The following is a 21,889-nucleotide window of genomic DNA, read 5'->3' on the forward strand; positions in this document are numbered from 1 at the left end:
CCAGCATCATTCTTTGCTGCTTCATGGGACTAGCCATGGGACTCAGAGGTGTGCGTGTGTGTGTGTGTGTGTGTGTGTGTGTGTGTGTGTGTGTGTGTGACAGACAGACAGACAGACAGAGACAGAGGCAAAACATTTGTCTTCCTTTCTAGATGCGCTGAACTGGCCTCTGGCACTCCTAGAGGGTAGGAAGCTGTTAGAAGAGGTGCATGTCAGAAGCGCTGGGGAATGTTTGGCAAGTAACTGCAGCGTGCTTCTTCCTGTTACTAAGTGGCAATAACTTTCAGTGAGTCAGCTTTTCCAGGGAGGTGTTTTTGAACTATTGATATTGTCTTTTGGAGGACAACACTAGAAATTGCAGTTTCCTTCCTTTCACGCTAAACTGGGCCGTGGGATTCTGCTCTGGCCTGTCATGGGGGCTGCTGCCGTCTTCGTTTCAAGCAGCAAGCCTAAGTTCTCTAGGTAGATTTTCTTTTCCCAATTACCTTCCAATAATAGGGATTCGGTTTTATTTGGGTATACATTATGCATAAGAGTTTCAAATAAATGGCTTAAATTTACATTTCCAGACCTAAAAATCCCAGTCTTAGATGAGGAGCGGCTTTATTTCCGGAAGAGCTAGTGGTACTGGAAGCTGCTTTAAAATGAAATATGGTCCCTTTGAAACTCAGTTTAAGATTCTAGTGGGGAGCAAGCCCTGTTCAAATGCCTCTATGGGATATCGTTAGGCATAGCAAATTTCCAATTAGCAAGCAAGTGATAGGCAAATCTAGTCAATCCATTATTAATCTAAATTAATATTTAGATTCCAGATATTCTATTTTTGCAAAGGAAGCTTTTTGCCAGTACTTATATTGTATATATATGTAATATATATATACAATATATATATACAATATATATACATATATTAATGTGGCCCTAATAAGCCTCATTCCCTTTCTACTGTTGCCATGAAATGCTGTGGCAGTATTAAAGCAGCTAGTGAGAGAAGTGTGAAGGCTGGGTACCTAGACTAGGACTAATGAGACTATTTTCCAAGGAAAGTTAGTAAAGTTATGAGCCTAACCTAGTGTCCAATAGCCTTCTACTTTCTCCTCTCCTCTCCTCTCTTTTCCTCTCCTCTCCTCCCTTCCCTTCCCCTTCTCTCCTTTCCCCTTTTCTCTCTTCTCCTATTCCCTTTTTGTACAAGAACTGTGGCTTGACCACAGGACCTTGAGCTCTTGCTTGACTGTTTTTCACTAAAGGCTGGCACTTTACCACTCGAGCCACAGTTCTACTTATGGCTTTTTTTTTTTGGTAGTTAATTGGAGATAAGAAACTCCATCTTTTCTGCTGGTGCTGGCTTTGGACCTCCATCTTTAGACCTTAGCCTCCTGAGTAGCTAGGATTATAGGTGTGAGCGAGGTTTGAACTACTGGCGCCAGGTTCCGGCTGCTTTCTGAAAAGCTGTAGTGGGGTCCAATGGGCTGCAGGGTGGCAAGCAAGCTGGAAACTAAGCCTGCGGCTAATGGGTAAGGGCAATTTGGACCGTGATTCTAGCCATGGAGAGGAAATAGTAAGCTGCCTTGCCTGCATTGAAGAGTAAAGTTAACAAGGCTGTTTCCTTTAAAAAAAAAACAAACATATTTCCCTACTTTCTGGATCCTCTGTTCATACAGAAGACCCTGGGATCAGGAGCTTCATCCTTGAGTCTTTGCTATCTAGAGCCAAGTGGCTAGCATAGAGCAGGAACTCAGTACCCATTTGTGGGACCAGTCAATGAATAGATCAACAAGCACCTCAGTGAACAGGTAACAGTCTCAGTCTAAACATTAACTGATGCTTGGTATCCATCAGAACAGGGACCAGGACTGGGAGTAATCAGGATACACATAGCCTGAACAATTATCCATGGAAAAGACAGCAAAAAGGCCAGGTGAGGCAGATCTGTTAATAGAACAGGCTGTAAGTAGAAGAATGTAAGCCCATGGGCTTTGGAGAGTGGGAAAGATAGGTCTCTCTGCTCCAGCAGAAAGGAGAGGGTCACAGTTGCCAGGTGCTGGGCTCAGAAACAAACCCCCCCGCTAGGCTGTAAGGTAGGTCTAGAAAGATGTGCAGATCATCCCAAGGGAGCCTCCACCCTGATAATGGGGTCCTTGCTTTAATCCTCAGGCTGCAAGACCAGATGACAGTGACCTTGTCAGACACCACAAAAATAATTACTCTTCAGGATTTGGGGGGGGGGGGGGGAGGTCCTGCAGGGATCAGAAAGAACAGAGGATAATTGAGCCTTTCAGCTTTTGGGATTTAAAGATTAAGAGTGAAAGGGAAAGGAAAACAGCAGATTGGAAAGCCCAGACAGGCTTTCCAGCATGGGCCAGGACGTGTTCGCACTTGCTCTTCCTCTCTTCTCTTTTGAGTCTTTTATGTTGGGGGAATGAGGAACCTGAAGAGTGAATGATTTATCGTTTATCTGCATATCCCTTTATCTTAGGCAGTGAGGCAATTCCCTGTAGATCTATAAGCAGGAGCCCTAACCTGTCCAGTTGGTTATTATTGAAATTCCCTTGCTCTAGCTTTTAGACAAGGTTCACCTGGTATTCAGGTCCTAGGTACCAAGACTGACTCCCTGGAGGAGGGCACAGGCTGGGGTTGTCACCTGGACCCAGTGGCCTCAGGTGACTGACTCCAGAATGCAAGCACAGGACTCAGATTCCTGACTTGCCACTGACTTTAGAACCACACAGAATCGTTAAGTAAAAATGTTAATGCAAACCTTACAGAAAATTTTACAAAGCAAAGCAGAGTTTTAAAAATAAAAAATATTCCCACAGGAAGAAAGCTATCACTGTTGTCACTTTTTGTAAGTTTTAATTTTTCATATACCTGTAGGTTTTATGGTTTTCTCCTTGGTAGCATGTACTTTATATTTACCTTTTAGTTTTTGTTTCCCCTTTCTTTCATCACTCCCTCCCTCCCTCCCCTCGTCCTCTCCCTCCCTTTCTTCCCCCGTTTCCTTTCAGTACCAGGGTGTGAACTCAGGACTTTGAATTTGCTATGCCGAGTCTCTACTACTTGAACCATAATTTCCCCCCCCCTTCCTAATTCAAGATCTTTTTTTATTTTCTCTTGGGCAAACCTCAATTATGATCTTACTTCTCATGCTTCTCTCATAGCTGGGATGACAAGTTTGAACCACTGTGCCAGTTTTGTTGTTGAGACAGGGTTCTCCATAACTTTTCGATTAAGCTGCTCTTAAACTTCCAATCTGCACCTCTAAAGTAAATAGGATTACAGGTGTGAGTCACTGTGCCTGGCTAAAGGTTTCCAGCTTTCTATTTCAATCTGTGGGGGGGGGGGGTGGATATAAAGGACATACAGCATAAAATTTACTATCACAATCATTTTAAATGTACAATTCATCAAGACTAGTATGTTTGCATCATTTCAAGAATGTATCCAACTTTCAAACCTGGACTTTTATCCTCAGATAAACAATTGCTGTTTTTACCTTCCCCCAGTTCCTGGTAATCCTCATTACGATTTTTTTTTGATGGTACTGGGGTTTGAATGCAGGGCAATATGCTTGCTAGGCTGGTACTCTACCACTTGAGAAACACTTCAATTCCTGAGTTTTGTTGAATTTTCTTGAGCGAGGATCTTGAGAACTTTTCTGCCCAGGCTGGTCTTGAACCACAATACTTCTACTCTCTATTTCTAAGCAGTTGGGAATTACAGGTGTGAGCTACTGGTGCCTGGCCACTATTGCAATTTTTTTCTCCTATTTAAAATTTTATCGTAAGCATTTTCTTGATTCAATTCTTCAACATAAAGAAGTTGACCTATAGTTAAGGAAATCTGCTTTTAGGTTTTAAAGCTGTTACTTTCTTTCTTTTGCAGTGAAGGTCTTGGTTCCTGTAGCATGTCCCTGTATTTTGATCTATTTTCTTAGGCTACACGAAATGGAATTGGTTTGATTCATAATGCTGAATTACTTTTTGAAAAAAATTTAAATCAATTTATAATTCCACTGTCAAATTATAAGGCTTCTCATTGCACAGTCCTAAGGCAAAACTCAAATATATTGCTAATTATGTGTAATAAATAAAATGCTCACTGTGTTACACTGAATTTACAAGTATTTTATTTTTTAACTTTCAAGACATTTTCACGCTATACTCTGTTTTAATATTTCTATTGCATTTATATTTCTTCTGTGGAGTGGAAAATTTGCATCCTTGGACCTTCCTCACACCAACTACCTCCCCAGCAGCTGTCCTAGCCCTAGAAATACAAGATTAACCCTTTCAGATTCCATGTGAGTGAGAATGCAGTGTGGCTTATCTCACTGAATATGATAGCCTCAGGTTCATCTATGTTTTTTCCAAATGGCAGGATTTTCTCCTTTTTGTATATATTGGCATACCATTATGTGTGGATGTATGTATACACATATGTATATATGTATATATATACCACATGTTCAGAAGCCCACTCATCCACTGATAGATACACGGATTGATTCCATTAGATTGAATGATACTTCAGTAAGTATGGGTGCAAGTTGTCTTTTTCACATACAAGTTTCAGTTCTTCGTGGCTACAGATGCAGTAATAGGATTGCTGGAGTGGGTGGTACATTGAACTTTCACTTTTGGAGGAATGCCATTACTGTTTTCTGTAGTTACTATATTCATTTACACACAAAGGTTTCCTTTATTCTGCATCCTTATCGCTGTCTTTTTTTGTTTGATCTTTTTGATATGGCCATTCTAACTGGTAAAAGGTGATATCTCAGTGTGGTTTTTAAACTTTCTAAATTTTGTTCTGAGGTAAAGTCACACTGTGTCACTCAGGCTAGCCTCCAACTTTACATCTTCTTGCCTCTGTTTCCAGAGTGCTGGGATAACAGGTATATACCTCCAGGCCTGGCTTTCTCATTATGATTTTATTTTATAATTTTTCATAGTTAATGCTCCTCCATTTTATATCATCACTCTGTTTTTTTCCATTTCTGTTAGTGTTTGTCTGATACGAAATTTCCAACTTTATATTTCTAACTTCCCTGGATTTTCAAGGTGACTTTAATAAGCAGGCTAGAGCTAGAATTTGTTATTGTTGCTTTTTCATACTTTACAGGTCTCTGTCTTTTCATAGAATGAATTTAACCCATTTAATTTTATTGTGTTTATGAATATATTTGAGCTTTTGTTCTTCTTTTGATTTATTTATAATTAATATGCTCTGAGGGACTTTTCCTTTTAGTTAGATTGATTCATTTCCTATGTTCTTTTATTTCATCTTGATCAAACATTCTTTTTGTCCCCTCCTCCTAAGATTTGGAATTATTAGTTTCAAAATATATTCTTAAGTTCTAGGCATATGAACTTCTTAAACAAGCCCTCTTCTTTTGGTGAAAACATTGGGATTTGAACTCAAGGCCTCCTGCTTGTTTGGCAGATTCTACCACTTGAGCCACACCTCTAGCTCCTTTTTTTATTTGTTGTTTTTTAAGTGAGGGACTCACTTTATGCCCAGGCCAGTCTGGGATATGATCTTCTTATTTGAGGTTTCCTGGGTCAGTGGGGCTGATAAGCACACACCACTATATCCAGGGATTATGTTTCCTCTTGTAACTAGGAAGGCTGGTATATACCACTGTACCCAGCCACTAAATGAGATGGAGTCTGAAAACTTTTTATGATCAGACTAGCTTTGAAATATGATCCCTTGATCTCTGTCTCTCAAGTATCAAGTATGACAGACTTGTGTAAATTCTCCTAGCTACAAACATTATGCTCACATTTTCCATACACACACTTAAAACTAAGTTTATGTTATAATAGGTAAGTAATAGCATTCTCCCTTGAAACAAGATGAAAATGTTAGCAAATCTTTTTTTCTTCTGCTGCCACTACATGCTTCCATCTCCCAGGTGGACCTTGAGATTTTAATTTTAGATTATTGCTATTGTTTGTCATTTATAAAACAATCATTTAACAAATAAGCCATTCAGATACTTCGTCTTTTCCAGTATCTTTTATTTATTTATTTGTTTGTTTGTTTGTTTGTTTTGTGCTGGTCCTGGAGCTTGAACTCAGGGCCTTAATGCTGTCTTTGAGCTCTTTTGCTCAAGGCTGGTGTTCTACCACTTGATCCACAGCTCCTTTTGCTGGTTAATTGGAGAAAAGTGTCTCACAGACTTTCCTGCTTGGGCTAGCTTTGAACCATGATTCTCTGATCCCAGCCTTTTAAGTAGCTAGGATTAAATATGCTAGCCATCAGTGCTCCAGCTTTATTTTATTTTTTTTCTGTGTCATACTTTTTTGGCTGTTTTCTTTCCAGATAACTGTGCATACGAACATACTCCATACCAATTAATTCTCATGAGAACAATGAGGAGATCTGTCTTTAGTTTTCCTACATGCATTGTAACCTAGATATTTGTGACAAGATTTTGTTTCCCATTGCTACAAAGGGATCTTTTTTCTCCTCCTGTAGGTTATGAAATTTCACCATTATATGCTTGTATTTTTTTGAAATGTAATATCTTGGAGATACAATCTGCTGGACATTCTATGGGCCTTTGAAATCTGAGGACAGAAGTCCATTTATTTTGTCTAGGAAATGACATTCTAATATTACATAGGCTGTTTCCTGCTCTTGATTTCCTGTTTCTCCTGACAATTCAGTAGCATGGATTTTGAACATCCTCTGTCTTCCATGACTTTCAACTTGCCTTTCCAACTTTCCACCCTGTTTGAATCCAGCCTTGGAGGTTGCTGGCAATGTCTGTCCTTGCTAGCTCTGTCTATTCTGTTGGCCTTTCGAAGTTTTAAAATGGAACATTTTAACTTATAAGATGTTGTGTCTTTTTCTATGTTTTGAGTTGACATATCTTCTCACATCATTTTATGTTTTTCAATTCAACTTTTTCTTTAAAACCATTTTCCTAACTTGCTTTGTTATAGCTAAACTAATCCTTAAGTGTGGGTTTGCTAGAAGATAGGCCTTTCAGCAAGTAAAGCTTGCCTTTCTTGCAATATTAGCAGATTTGGTTTTGTGCTCGCCAGGGAGCTGAGGATTTGTTGGCCTGTATATGAGAATGTCTCTGTTTATGGCTGCTTGTCTGGGGAGCTCATGTCTTGTCCAAAGCTGGTTCCATGTCTATAGAGACGATGTGCTCATTTCCACATTTGCTAGGGCACTCTCGAGTTTGCACTGTTCTACTACCTGCATCGCCCTCTCTGCTTGCCCCAGCCTTCTCTTTACACCTCTGCTCTACTGGTTGTTCCCATTCTGCACTCCTGGCACTCACATCCCAAATCAGCCCTTTTCTTCCTGTTTCGGGCTATTTCCTTCTTCACTGTGGTCTCTCTGCTTCACCTCCTCAACCTCCTTCTGTGGAATTCTTCTTCCATATTTGCTGACAGAGACATTGCTTATATTCTCCTGTAATGAAAACACTTATGTACAGTTGCCCTACAGTATCTACAAGGCATAGATTCTAGGTCACCTATCAAATGGTACAGTATCTTCATATACCCTACATACATTCTCTTAGATACTTTAACTCATAACTAGTATAACCTAAATGCTATGTAATTAGCTGTAGGACTATGTTGTTTAGAAAAATAATGCAGGCCGGGCGCCGGTGGCTCACGCCTACAATCCTAGCTACTCAGGAGGCTGAGATCTGAGGATCACGGTTCAAAGCCAGCCCGGGCAGGAAAGACTGTGAGACTCTTATCTCCAATAAACCATTCAGAAAACCAGAAGTGGTGCTGTGGCTCAAGTGGTAGAGCACTAGCCTTGAGCTAAAGAGCTGAGGGACAGCACCCAGGCCCAGAGTTCAAACCCTACGACTGACAAAAAAAAAAAAAAAAAGAAAGAAAAAGAAAAAGAATTCAAAAAAGATAGTATCCAGTTCAGTATAAATACAGTTACTGTTTTTTTTTTTTTTTCTGGGTGTTCTCAATCCCAGGGTAGTTGACTTTGAGGATAGGTATTCTGTGGATGTAGTATATTTTCCTATTGTATACTCATATAAAGATCGTGTTTTCATTTTTGTTAAATTAATTTTCAGCAGAATATATAGTTTTGTTGTCAGTTTTATGGTTGATGTTGAACTCAGGGCCTCATCCTTGTTAGGCAGGTACTCTACCACTTGGGCAGCAACTCTCAGCCCTTATTCTTCAGATTGGGTCTTGCGTTTGTTTGTTTACCCCCACAGTCTGACCTGGACATCTGTCCTCCTATTTATACCTCTCTTATAGCTGGGATGACAGACACACAGCACCACAACTAGCTTATTGGTTGAGGATGGGTCTTGCTAACTTTCTTTCCCAGGCTGACTGTGAGCCACAATTTTTCTTACCTCTACCTCTTGACTAGCTGGGGTTACAGGTGTGAACTATGATGCCTACCTGGAATACAACCTTTTCGCCTATGATATGTTCTTACATTCTTTATGTGGAATAGTCTTCCATTCTTCTTTGTGAGAATTTACTACCCCTCTACCACTTTAGGGTTATATTAATGACATCTAGAGATAAACCACTGTGTTCAATCTTCCATGTTTACCCAATCTTCCATATTTTAATGAATTGTATAAGTGGTATGTTCTTCAAAATTAAGTAGATAGCAGTGTGACGTGTGGATCAATTATTGGTTTTAAGTTACTCAGTGAGTACTCATGAACAGGGAAAATTGCATTGAAAGGGCAAAATAAAGCTTGAATCTTTTGACATGTTATTAACCAAAATAAACAAATGTATCAATTTAGAGTAATAAAGTAATAGTTAAGAGAATAAAAAGTAGTCCAAAACTAGAAAAAAGAACTAGAAAATAGTCTAAAACTATCTCTGATTTTAGTGGTATGATAATGTTTTATTTAGGTGTACTGAGGGTCAGCTTTTGGCACCAGATTTATGTTCATTTTTGTTTCAAATCTAGGGTGATGTCCCTGACCTTTTTTGTTCAAAGTTAGTGCTCTACAAGTTGACCCTCAATTCTACATATGGTGTTTCAGTGGTTAATTGGTGAAAAGAGTCTCACAGACTTTTCTGCATAGCCTGGCTTTGAACCATGATCCTCAGATTTCAGCCTTCTAAGTAGCTAGGCTTATAGGTATGAGACATGGGCACCTGGCTAATGGATTTTTGTTTTTTACAAAGTAAGATCAGTTGCTGTCTATCTCTCTCTCTTTTAAAGAAATTGGAATCATAATAAAATATAACTGTTTTTAAATTTCAATAAATGTGAACAGGCTTCAAGGAAAGCTATGACTACAGTTTTCAATTTATGTTTCTGCTTATGTTTCAATTTGTGGTTTTCTGCTTTTGTATGTATCAAGTTTCAAAATTTATATGACAGTAAGAGTCATTGCTCTTACTCAGGTCTCCAGTTTTATTAACAAATAATTACATGTAACCTACTTTTTTATTGGATCACCCAGATGTAAACACTACTTTCCCCTCCAAATTTTCCACTGAATGCATTATAAGAAACTTCTTGTTATACTATTGATTCCTTTTAATTTATTAGCTAGATGGTATGTTCTTTAAAATTAACTATGGCAGTGTGCTAAGAGGGTCAGTTATTGGTTTTAAGTTATTCAGTGATTACTCATGAACAAGGAGACTCATTTTGAAAGGAAAAAATAAAGCTTAATCTTTTGATATGCTAGTAATAAATAAATAAAGAATTATAAATTAAAAGTTAAGAGAACAGAAAATAGTCCAAATCAGAGTTCCCAAAATATGGTTATCCAGCAACCATATTTGTTAAACCATTTTTTTGAAGTACTGTGTACTTCAGCTTTCAAGGCAGGTGCTATATCATCTGAGCCACACCCTCCAATCCCCTTTGGTGTTGGTTATTTTCAAGGTAGGGACTTACTTTATGCTGAGGCTGGCCTGGACTTCCATCCTCCTCCTCAGATTTCCTGCATCACTCAGGATGACATAGACATAGACATGACATAGACCTGGTGCTTCACCCTTCTGTGGGATAAGAGATAAGTACCACCAGGCCCAACTGTTGATTGAGATGGAGTCTTGCTAACTTTTATGCTTGGGCTATCCTTGAACAAAGATCCCCTAATCTCTACCTCCCAAGTTTTTAGGATTACAAGCTTGGGTCAATGTATTGTAGGGGAACTCAGTCAGAGGAACAAAAGAAGCCACATGTTGAGAGGTAGAATTGGGAGTCTTTATTGGAGAGCAGATGGTGGTAGGTAGACTCCTGTCACAAAGTCCTGAAGCCCTCAAATACATTTAACACTATTAGAAAACTGAGCCATAACAGTAATAAAACAAAGAAAGAGCAGAAAAACAATACCAACAAACCAGATCAACTCCAATGGAGAGCTGCAGTGGGACACCGTGGTGAGTGGAGGAGAGCTAGGAGACATGAGACAGGAGAATCAAGGCATGGCATGTCAGGCTCAGGAGATAGGGTCTTAGGAAAATTGAGTCTTGGAAGCTGAAGGCACAGGAATGACAGGTCCAGTAACCTATTGTCCAAGTCCCTACCCCTGCATCTAGGAATTTAGGTATACCCATTACCTGGGGGGTGAAACTTCCCTGCCTCTATCATGAAGACAAGATGGCGCCAGTTCCCTATGACGCCAGTTAGACCCACTATCCTTATTTCAATTGCACCTGGTAAGATTGGGATTTTTTTTTAATGATTCCAGTGCACAAGTTATCCCCTGAGTAATTAAAGCAGGATACCTAGGGCTAGGAGGCGGTATCCATGCTGTTAAAAAATACCCAGCTGGCTGCCGCTGTAATAGTCATGTCTGGAAATCACAGACCTGCAGCCTTGCTTTCTCCAAGTGCAGTCAGTGGCCCCAGTTACAACTTACTGTTTGTTCCAGGTGCAGAGTGGCCCACCCTATCTGAGACCCTCTCCAACAGAACCCGGATGCTTACAGAGCTCAGGAATTCTGTGTACACTGGTAGTCCATGCTGCCAAGGCAGATGTAGACCATTAGTTCACCCTGGTCTGTTAATACAAAGAAACTTTCACTGGAATTAGGCACACCTATTTGTTTGCGTGTCCTTTAAGCAAACTGAGTCCTTGCAATAGAACCTAAAATATTTACGATCCGTCCACTTGGAAAAATAGTTTGCAATGCTCCTCCACTTTGGTGTCCACAGAGTTTTGAGGCTCTCTCTTCCTGGCTGGATGCCAGATCCATAAGTCAGTGGATGGGATAGGGGTTGAGACCCACATGTCAACAGTTCTGGAAGGTTCACAGAAGGCTTAAATGTACATAATATGCAGTGGCAGTTCAGCAACACTGCCCTATGACTAGGAAGGAAAAATGCAGATGCGATAAAAGAAATCAGAATGGTGGGAATAGTCTTTTGAGTTATTAAAAAAAAAAAAGAAGAAATAAGCCACGATCCAGTGGCTCACACCTGTATGCTAACTACTTAGGAGGCTGAGATCTGAGGATTGGATTTACAGCCAGCAGGGATCTTCTTATCTCCAGTTAACCAAAAGAAAACCAAAAGTAGAGCTGTGGCTCAAGTTGTTAGAGCACCGGCCTTGAGTGTGAAAAAGCCAAGTGAGAGCACAAGGCCCTAAGTTCAAGGCCGAATACCAGCACACGTAAGAATGAAAAACAATGGAGAAATTATTGATACATTTGAATATGCGATAACTTTTAGAGTTGGGGGGGAAGAACTTAAGCAAAATTGTATACTTACAAAGAAGGGAAAATAAGCCCTTAAGTAATATTGAAAGATGAATGATAAACTTTGGAGAATAGTATATACTATATAATACTCTTGTAAAAGCACTTGAATGTACTACTAAGAATAAAATGAACTTACAGGCAAATTGGTTAGTGCTACTATAAAGCTCTTTAAAGAAAGTAAAGGGAGGGGCTGGGAAGGTGGCTCAGTGGTAGAGTGCTTGCCTTGCAAAGCTGAGGCCCTGGGTTCGATTCCTTAGCACCACATGAGCAAAAAGACAAAAAAAGCCGGAAGTGGCGCTGTGGCTCAGGTGGTAGAGCGCTAGCCTTGAGCTGAAGAGCTGAGGGACAGCGCCCAGGCCCAGAGTTCAGGCCCCATGACAGGACCCAAAAGAACAAACAAAGAAAGTAAAGGGAGTCATGATTATATGAAAAAATATTTAACTTCATTTGTTAACATAAAGAAATAAAAACAAAAATAAAAAACAATGAGTTTTTCTTGGGTGGGGGTATTATGTTTGGGCTTTTGCTTAACTCCTTCTCCCCCTCAGCTCTCCCTCCTTCCCTCCCTTCCTGCCTCCCTCTCATACTTCTTCCTTTCTTCCCTTCTTCCCTTTCTGTCTCCCTCCCTCCTTCTCTCACTCTCTGCCTCCTTCCTTCTGTTCCTTCTCATCCTCCCTTCCTCCCTCCCTTCTTTCTATTCTCCTCCCTTCCTCTGCCCCTTTGTCACAGTACTCAATGAAGTGAGGAATGTGTGTGTGCCCCCCCCTGCAATTCAACTTACATGCTAATTAAAAAGGCAGATTGCTCAGACATTTTGACAAGGTGCATCATAAACCTTAAGAATGCTGTGCTAAGGCCAAGTGCCAGAGGTTCACGCCTGTTATCCTAGCTACTCAAGAGGCTGAGATTTGAGGTTTGTGTTTCAAAGCTAGCCCCAGCAGGAAAGTCAGTGAGACTCTTATCTCCAATTGACTTCCAAAAATCTAGAAGTGGAGCTATAGCTCAAGTGGTAGAGCACTAGCCTTGAGCCAAAAAGTTTGGGGACAGTGCCCAGGCCCTGAATACAAGCCCCAGGGTTGGATGGTGTTCATACAGCACAGCTATGCTATAGTTCAAATCTGCAGTGCTCATTAATGGCTCACGTCTTAACTTCCAACCTTTAAATTCATTTTAAACTCTTTAATTTATCTCACAGAAACAAGCAGCCACCGTCCTGGTAGGAGATAACCTGGTGGACTGGAGGCTTCAGTAGAAACCGTCAAAAATACTCTTCCCAGCCCATGATCCCTAGATCCCCATTCTGATTCAGTGAATCTTTTCAAACTCCTTGTAAAAAAATTCTTATGTGCAAACTGAGAAACACTACATTTGTTAGAAGTTGGAACTTTCAAAAATAAAAATTATTGTTGTTGTTTTATCCTGAATGACCACTTGACTAGATACAGAAGTCTCGGGACAGACTGAAAATTAAATATCGTCCCAAGTATTCTTTGTGTCAATCAGGTTCCCAATGCTGTGACAAAATAAACAAGTGGCAAATAAATACCTATGTGACCTGGGATACATGATGTACATCGAGGAAGGATGTATTTGGGCTCAAGTTTCAGAACGTTTGGTTTACGGTTACTTGGGCCTGTGGCAGGACTGAGTAGCATGGTGGGTAATGTGTAGTCCAGCAAAGCTGTTCACCATGCTGGTAGGGAAGCATAAAAGAAAGAGTGGGAGGGGCTGGGAAGGTGGCTCAGTGGTAGAACGCTTGCCTTGCATGCATGAGGTCCTGGGTTTGATTCCTCAGCATCACATAAGCAGAAAAAAAGAGCCAGAAGTGGTGCTATGGCTCAAGTGGTAGAGCAGTAGCCTTGAGCTGAAGAGCTGAGGGACTGCACCCAGACCCAGAGTTCAGACCCCACGACCGGACCCCCCCCCAAAAAAAAAGGAAGAGTGGGAGATGGTGCCAGTGGCTCATGCCTGTAATATTAGTCACTCAAGAGGCTAAGATCTGAGGATTGCAGTTCAAAGCTAGAAACTCTGTGAGACTCTTCTATCCAATAAACTAATAAAAAAAATAGCTGGAAGTGACATTGTTCCTCAAGTAATAGAGCACTTGCCTTGAGCAAAAGAAGCTCAGGGATAGTGCCCAGGCCCAGAGTTCAAGCCTAGGACTAGGAAAGAGAAAAGTGGGGAGGAGTTCTCAGCACCTCTGTAAGGACATACCCCCAATGATCTAACTTTCTCCCACTAGGCCCCACCTCTTAAAGATTCCAGCACCTTTCACAGGTTAGAGACTATACCTTCACCACATGAATCTTGGGGAATATTTAAGATCCAGATCATAACATTATTTGACATTTAAGCTACGTGAACTGCCTTACTGGTAAATATTGTACTATACCGTTTTCTGGAATAAAAAATCTTGTGTTCAGGAAGGCATATTCTTTTCAGATGAGAAATTGTCCTTTGAAGTCGTTGACATTTTTCTCCCTCTTCCTTTATACTATCAGCTCCTCATCCTTAAGTCTCAAGTTGAGTCTGCCTTTTTCCCAAAATAGTTCCACTGTGGACCATTTAAAAGACTTCTTGTTCCAGTAGAAGGAAAGGAACTTTTTTTTTTTTTTTTTTCTCATAATTTTTATTTTATTTTTTTCTTAAAATTTAATTTTATTTGTGAACATACTGTACAGAGGAGTTACAGTTACATGGGCAGGATAATGCGTACATTTCTTACCAAGCATTGCAGCCTCCTCCTTTGTTTATCCTTCACATCCCTTCCCAGCCTCCCCCCTCCCCCCCTAATCCCAATCCTTCTCCTTCCCCCCCCTCCCCCCTCCCCCCCCCCCCCCCCCCCCCGCACCAACGTTGTAAAGCTCGTTTTGGACATGACAACTTGTACTTCTCATTGTTGCAACAGGTCCACCTGTATCCTTAAAGAACTGGTTTTTCCCCATCTCCTCCACAAGTTATACTGACATCAAATATAGTGAAAGCAGGGGTTATACTGTGGAGGAGGGACATACAAAGCAACAAAGAGATAATCTTATAAATGTGTTAGAAACACATGCATGAAAGAAAAAAAACATTAAAATACACATCTAAGGGTTCATTTTCCTGACATCACATTATCTGACCTTTTCCGCTTGACTCATACATATACTAGATATTACAAATAAGGGAAACCATGGGACCTACGTTTCTTTGGGCCTGGCTTACTTCACTTAATATAATTTTTTCCAAGTTTTTCCATTTCCTAACAAATGGGGCAATGTCATTCTTTCTGATGGAGGCATAGAATTCCATTGTGTATATATACCACATTTTCTTGATCCATTCATCTACTGAGGGGCATCTGGGTTGGTTCCATATCTTAGCTATGGTAAATAATGCTGCAATAAACATAGTTGTGCTGGTAGCTTTAGTGTGGTCTTGTTTGTAAACATTAGGGTAAATGCCCAAAAGTGGGATTGCTGGGTCATAGGGGAGCTCTATGTGAAGTCTTTTGAGGAACCTCCATACTGCTTTCCAAAGTGGTTGAACAAGTTTACATTCCCACCAACAATGAAGTAAGGTTCCTTTCTGTCCACATCCCCTCCAGCAATTGTTGTTGTTAGAGTTCTTGATTTTTGCCGTTCTAACTGGAATGAGGTGATATCTCAATGTTGTTTTGATTTGCATTTCTTTTATGGCTAGGGATGTTGAACATTTCTTCATGTGTCTATTGGCCATCCTTCTTTCTTCTTCAGAGAAGCTTCTCTTTAAGTCTTTCGCCCACTTACTTATTGGGCAGTTATTTCTTTGAGGATTTGTTGTTGGGTGGTTTAATTTTTTGAGTTCCAAGTATATTTTAGATATGAGACCCTTGTCCGTTGTATGGCTAGTAAAGATCTTCTCCCAGTCCATGGGCTTTCTATTGATCTTGCTAGCTATGTCATTTGCCCTGCAGAAGCTCTGCAACCTTATACAATCCCATTTGTCCAACCTTTCTTTGATTTGTTGTGTTTCCGGGTCTCTATTCAGAAAATTTCGGCCTGAGCCAAGGAGACCCAGGGTTTCTCCTATTCCATCCTGTAATGTTTTCAGAGTGTCTGCTTTGAGTTCAAGGTCTTTAATCCATTTGGAGTTGATTCTGGTGCAGGGTGATATATAAGGATCTAGCTTTAGTTTTCTACATGTAGTTAACCAGTTTTGCCAGCACCATTTACTGAAGAGGCTGTCTGTCTTCCATTCTATTGTTTTAGCTCCCTTATCGAAGATTAGATGGCTATAGGTCTGTAGGTTCATTTCTGGGTTTTCAATTCTATTCCATTGGTCCTGAGGTCTGTTCTTATGCCAATACCAAGCTGTTTTAATTACTATGGCTTTATAGTAGAGTTTGAAATTTGGTATTGATATTCCTCCAGCAGTGTTCTTTCTGTTGAGGAGCGTTTTTGCTATTCGGGGTCTTTTATTGTTCCATATGAATTTTTGGATTGCCTCTTCTATTTCCTTGAAGAATGAGGGTGGAATTTTGATAGGTATTGCATTGAATTTGTAGATAGCCTTGGGAAGTATTGCCATTTTCACAATGTTAATCTTTCCAATCCAGGAGCATGGGAGGTTTTGCCATTTTTTAAGTTCTGTGTTGATTTCCTTTTTCAAGATTTTAAAGTTTTCATCATAGAGGTCCTTCACTTCTTTAGTTAAGTTAATTCCTAGGTATTTTATTTTTTGTGGGGCTATTACAAATGGAGTTGCTAAGGAAAGGAACTTTATCCTGGAGTTCCTGGTGAATTCCTAGTACTTTTTCCCATCATTCTTTAACTTTACTCTTTACTAGTTGAAAGTTGACCAAAAACTAGCATTATCTTAGCCTTAGTCTCTAAGACCATATTTCATTTTACCTTTTAATCTAGAGTCATTTTTTCATATCTGGAATATTCTTTGCTATTCTGTCTGGTCACTGCTTATGATGTAGGCATTGTCTGTACTTCCCTTTGAAATGCATTTTATTCAAAGGTTGGATCTCTGTTCCATTTCTGTCTTTTTTTTCCTTTAAAGTTACCTCACTTTTCCCCCTCCTTTTCCTTACTTTCTCTGTTTTATGAGATTACCTCAACTCAGTTTTGTACCCTGTTCAAGTTGGGCTTGGGCAGTGTTAAATTGGTTTTTCATCTGTTTTTTTTTTTCTTTCTGTGACTATTATTTTAGCCTATGGCTCCTTCGTTACATCAGTATCCACTCTCATCTGTGTATTTTCTGGTTTAATTAAAGTTACATACTATTTAGCAGAGAAGGCAAATGTTTTCTGGAATCATCTTGTGCCCAAGAAAACATACTCTTTTTCAGATGAGAAATCATACTTTTAAGTCACTTACATTTTCTCCCTCTCCCGTTATCCCCGAGCTTCAAGTTGGGTCTTCCTTATTTCCAAAATAGTTCCACTGTGGACCACTTAGAAGACTCCTTGTTCAAGCAGAAGGGAAGGAATTTCATCTTACAGTCCCTGGTGAACTCTTAGTGCTTTTTCCCACCATGCATTACATTCCCCATCATGCACTGCATGGGGGTGAAGCTGTCTGTCTATCAACCCATTGACTCCTAGTTCCATATCTGGCACCTGAGGAGGGGAAACATTTTATGAAATGCTTCTGAAAACATCAAAATTGCCTTGGGAGTGGGTGTGATATTCAATGTGCCTTGATGCTAAGTAGTCAGCAATTTGGACATACACATTCTCCCATGTGATATGCAAGGTGTTAGGCCCACAGTGGACCTCAAAGGTTTTTGAGTCATGACTTTGACTGCAATAAAAATTGTTTTCTTTTGGCTATGAAAACAATAATACTTTGTACTTTAAAAAGTTCCCTCATTGTGCTTGCCTTTTCTGACTCTGTCTCTGTCTGTCTGTCTGTCTCTCTCTCTCTCTCTCTCTCTCTCTCTCTCTTTGTCTTTCTCTCTTTCCCACCTAAAGCTACAAAGGCTTTCAGGCAAGAGAGGATTGATGGACTTAAAAGTACAAATATTCATCCTTACATTAGTAAAAATGTTATTATTTAAGTTGTAGGATCTTACCTCTCTCTCTCTCTATTTTCTTTTGGAAGAAAATACAAACTTACAGAAAAACTAGGTAATGTTATGGTCCTTATTCCTCATTTTAGAGGGCTGAAAATAAAGATGAAAAAATTCCAAGCAAAGACGTGGGTGATCCGATTTAGTCGTAATCTGCTTTTAGCACAAGGGTTACATTGAGCAGTCACAATTCCCAGTATTCTTCAGAGATAATATCCTGTCAGACCTCCAGGTGACTCAGAAACAGTGCTCAAATCACAGCTCACCAAAGGAGAAGGAAGCCATTAACCTGAGCCCTCCTCGGGCCTTTCTCGTGTAAGTGCCTCCAAACAGACTCCCTTTGATGAGAAAGCCAGTTTACCTGCCAAAATTAAAGCAGTCAAAGACCAGCATGAAGGAATGTGTCCCAGGTACCAGGCTGTTTGTCTTCTGCAAGGACTCCTTACCCCTCCCACCCAAATGGCAGACCGTGGACATGAAAACCACACATCGCAAATAATGCAGCTCTGTCTCATTTTTCTTTTCAGGTTTGAGATTTTTACGAGCGCTCAGACTGATACAGTTTTCAGAAATTTTGCAGTTTCTGAATATCCTAAAAACCAGGTAAGATGTTCTTTCTCCAACTTTGCCCCATCCCAGCCCCCAGTGCAACGCCAAACAAATGTCAGATGCATTTAATTTCAACCTGATATTGTTAGAGTCCTGCCAGTCAAAGAAAGAAAGGCCTATAAAGAGATAGAGAAGGACCAGACTAGGGCTTGTGTTGTCTTTTGCAAAGACAAGGAGGGAGCTAACTGGATTGGCAGGTGGGGAAACAGGGTGGTTTGGGTTGGGGGGGGGACCCATGGCTGATATCTGGGTGTTGAATGGGGTTGATCAGGGATGAGGCTCGGTGCCCCATCCACGGTAGATGAGGGATAGTTTTGCTCATTGATCAGAAAGCCCTGGCTGCCAAGTCCTAAATTGCAACTTTATTACACCACTAAATAAGAAATTGAACTTGGTCATAAAGGCAAGAAAAGCAATGCTCTTTGAAAGGCAATCACAAACCTCATACGACAAACAGAAAATCATTTCATTTCTAAGTACATTTTAGATGTTCACTTTATATCTAGAGAACCCTTGGGGCTTGCTGGGTGAATTGCCTTCTGGGGAAACCCTCACAACCTCCAGCCAAATGCAGCGTGACTGCTTGTGTTAACTCTGTTATGATGTAGAGAACACAAACAGAACCAGGAGCAAAACTCTCCAGGGGAAACCCTCTGATGACCTGCCTTTCGCACAGCTGGTCTGAGACCAGGGCTGTGTTGATAAATACACTAATAAAAGGCGTTAGACGTACTCTAATGGAGAATAAGTACAGGGCATAAATTTCTCTTCTAGGAAATTGCACTTTAAGGAGCTTGCTGCTCATGTTCCATTTCCTCTTTTTTTTTTTTTGGTTGGCCTTAGTGTGTTTGATAAATGACTGGAAAACAGGACACCTTTGTATTTAGTGATATATAATTAATGAAACTGCATTTTTGAGGTCTGGATTCAGGATAATTTTCTTGATTACAAAGGCTGGGAGAGTTGACTTTGTGAGTCTGACACAGTCCAACAAATTCCACCGACTTTTGACACTCTTCTTTTGTGTGTCCATCCTTCTATTTATTTTTGTTACTGTCATTGCTTTAATGCCTTTGAGTAGTTGTACAAAGGGGTTTCAGTTCAACAGGTCAATTTATGAGTACAGTGCATCTTGATCAATGTCACCCCTTCCACCATTGTCCCACATCTCTTCCAGCCCTAATCATCCCTCCATTTTCCTGGTCCCATTTTCACATCTGTGCATGGAATGTTATAACTGCAATCCAGATTATTTACCAACTACTTACCCATTTAAATGTGAGATAACACTTACTTTCTATAGGTTGCATTCAAAGGAAAAAGTGCCACTGAAGGCTTCTGTCACCTTCCGTTTCATTGTCTGTAGTAAGAATGATTGGATCTCTGATTATTTGCACATAATATTACTCTTAGAGCACACTGTTTTCCTTCATACCTTGATTTTCTTCACTTTTGGCTCTCCTGTAGACTCATTGTATTCTTGAAATATCAACAAAACCAACACCACCAATACTTATCTATATCACACTTACTCTATTAGTGTGGATATGCGTGTGAGTGTGCCCAAGTAGGCCTTGAAGTCAGGCACCTGCAATTTGGCTTAGATTTTTCACTCAAGGCTGACACTCCACCACTTGAATCCCTTCTGGCATTTTGCTGATTAATGGGAGATAAGAGTTTCATGGACTTTTCTTCCTAGGCTAACTTTGAACCATGATCCTCCAATCTCAGCCTCCTAAGTAGCTAGGATGATAGGTGTTAGCCATCAGTACATGGCTTATATTGTATTTTTAAAGATAGAATTGGTAAGTACCCAAAGCAAGTATGGGGTCTTGTCCCAGGAGACCTTTCTTTCCTAGTGGGGTGTTGTTATAATGAAACTATCTACACTTTCTCAGGTTTCACACTTACTCGCTGACAGGAGCATTTTAAGAGAGGTCCACTGGCTCTGCTGTAAGGAATAAGGTGAAGGAAAAGAAAGAGTTGTGGTCCCACCCTCCTGTGCTTTGGAATCAGGAACAATAATCTAGTTCTGAGTTTCTGCTAGGGACTCACCCATTTCCCACTGTATGGCAAAGATTCCTTTCATTCCTTTGGATGCAGGAATAAGCTCAGGCTTCCCTGGAGGACAGCTCCCCTGGAACTATGCACCTAAGGTGCTTCATTATCCAATGTAGATGGCAGAAAGTGGAAGCAGCCATCTGGGGAAAGAGTAGATAATGCTCTGAGAAACAGCAGACCAAGGAGAGAGTCATAGGGTGACAGCTGGTTGGCTCTTTCCCATCCTGACCCTCAACAGCTTTTTCCCCAGACCTCCGCTTCCCACTAAAGTAACTTCTGTCAGCTGGTGTGTCTCACTACTGCTGTCCCCCAGTTTTGCGTGAATCTCAGGAGCCTGAAGTCAGTGCTGAGATGGGTGTGTGATAAGGAAAGACTGAGCCAGGCTGCCTTCTGGTGTAGTGGGTACAAAGGTAGCCATGTGCCCAGTCACGGGGCACCATCAAGGAACAGCACTGAGCCAGGGTGGGCAGGAGTTGTGAGTTCAGCCAAGGATCTTTGCAGGAAGATGTCAGGGGTAAATCTTATAGAAAACTAGGGGTCTGTCATTCGGGAGTGGGGGGGCGTGGTTGAGGGAGTTCTAAGAAGCCTAGGACAACTCTCAGAAGCCGTCTCTCCCCAGGTGCCTGACCAGTCCTGCCTCTTTCCTTCTGCCACCCCCCAAGCACAGATCCCAGAAGTCCTCTGCAGAGTAATAAAATCTGGGCTCTTAGGGGTTCAGCTCTGGAGGGAGGATTTTCTTTGACTCCTTTGTTCTCTGCTACTTGCGTGGTAATCTTCTGTTGCGTGTAAGAGATCAGGAAAATTTTGTCTGGCTTTCTCCAATGGCAAATCCCTGCTAATCTGTGGCATTTGGTGGGGCTGGAGACTCTGCAAGTGTGGTGCAATAGAACGATTTGAAGTTGGAGTTTCACATTCTGTCCTTCAGCTGCCTGGTTCGGTTGAGAGCTGGACGCATCAGGCCAGAGAGGTGCATGGGGAGGGGAAGTGGTGAAGATTCAGGACAGTAGGACGAGAGCTGGAGTAAACAGGAAGATGCTAGCAAGTCTTACTTATGTGACCAGCATCAGAGCAAGTCATCATCAAATTGCAAGCCAACAAGAGCCTAGAATCGTCTATATCCTGCTGTTGCTTGTTTAAGGGAGACTGGAAGACTTCAGGTCTTTGTCTGAGCTTTGGGAAGTTCCTCAGTTACCCTACAGACTGGTGAACTAGCTTAGAGGTACTGGATCACTTTGTCACAGTCAAAGTCACATAGGCAGCTCTGGTCCTGGGCTGCAACCCTGTGCCTTGCTGCATGTTGATATAGATGAGTGGTGCATGGCTTAGCTAGCTATATACATACACACACACATATATAAACACATACATAATAAAAAAGAAAATTACTTTATTGTTTTTAGTAATTATTAAAGTAAAACATTTCAACAATATGGGAAAGTATAAATGATGAAGTAAAATCGTCCTCATATTGCACAATTTTGAGGT

At 40.7% G+C, this 21,889-nt stretch overlaps 1 protein-coding gene across 5 annotated transcripts in view; it reads left to right on the forward strand.

Moving 5' to 3' along the window:
* Kcnma1 (potassium calcium-activated channel subfamily M alpha 1) overlaps positions 1–21,889 on the forward strand; it is a 699,649-nt gene that overhangs the window by 448,438 nt on the left and 229,322 nt on the right. For all 5 annotated transcript variants that reach the window (XM_042690241.1, XM_042690238.1, XM_042690240.1 and 2 more), the window contains exon 6: positions 18,262–18,337. In XM_042690241.1, coding sequence (XP_042546175.1) covers positions 18,262–18,337 — 76 coding nt within the window. The remainder of the gene's footprint in view (positions 1–18,261; positions 18,338–21,889) is intronic.

The sequence above is a fragment of the Dipodomys spectabilis genome, unplaced genomic scaffold (assembly GCF_019054845.1).
Source record: "Dipodomys spectabilis isolate Male_0828 unplaced genomic scaffold, ASM1905484v1 ptg000136l, whole genome shotgun sequence".
NCBI classification, from domain to species: domain Eukaryota; kingdom Metazoa; phylum Chordata; class Mammalia; order Rodentia; family Heteromyidae; genus Dipodomys; species Dipodomys spectabilis.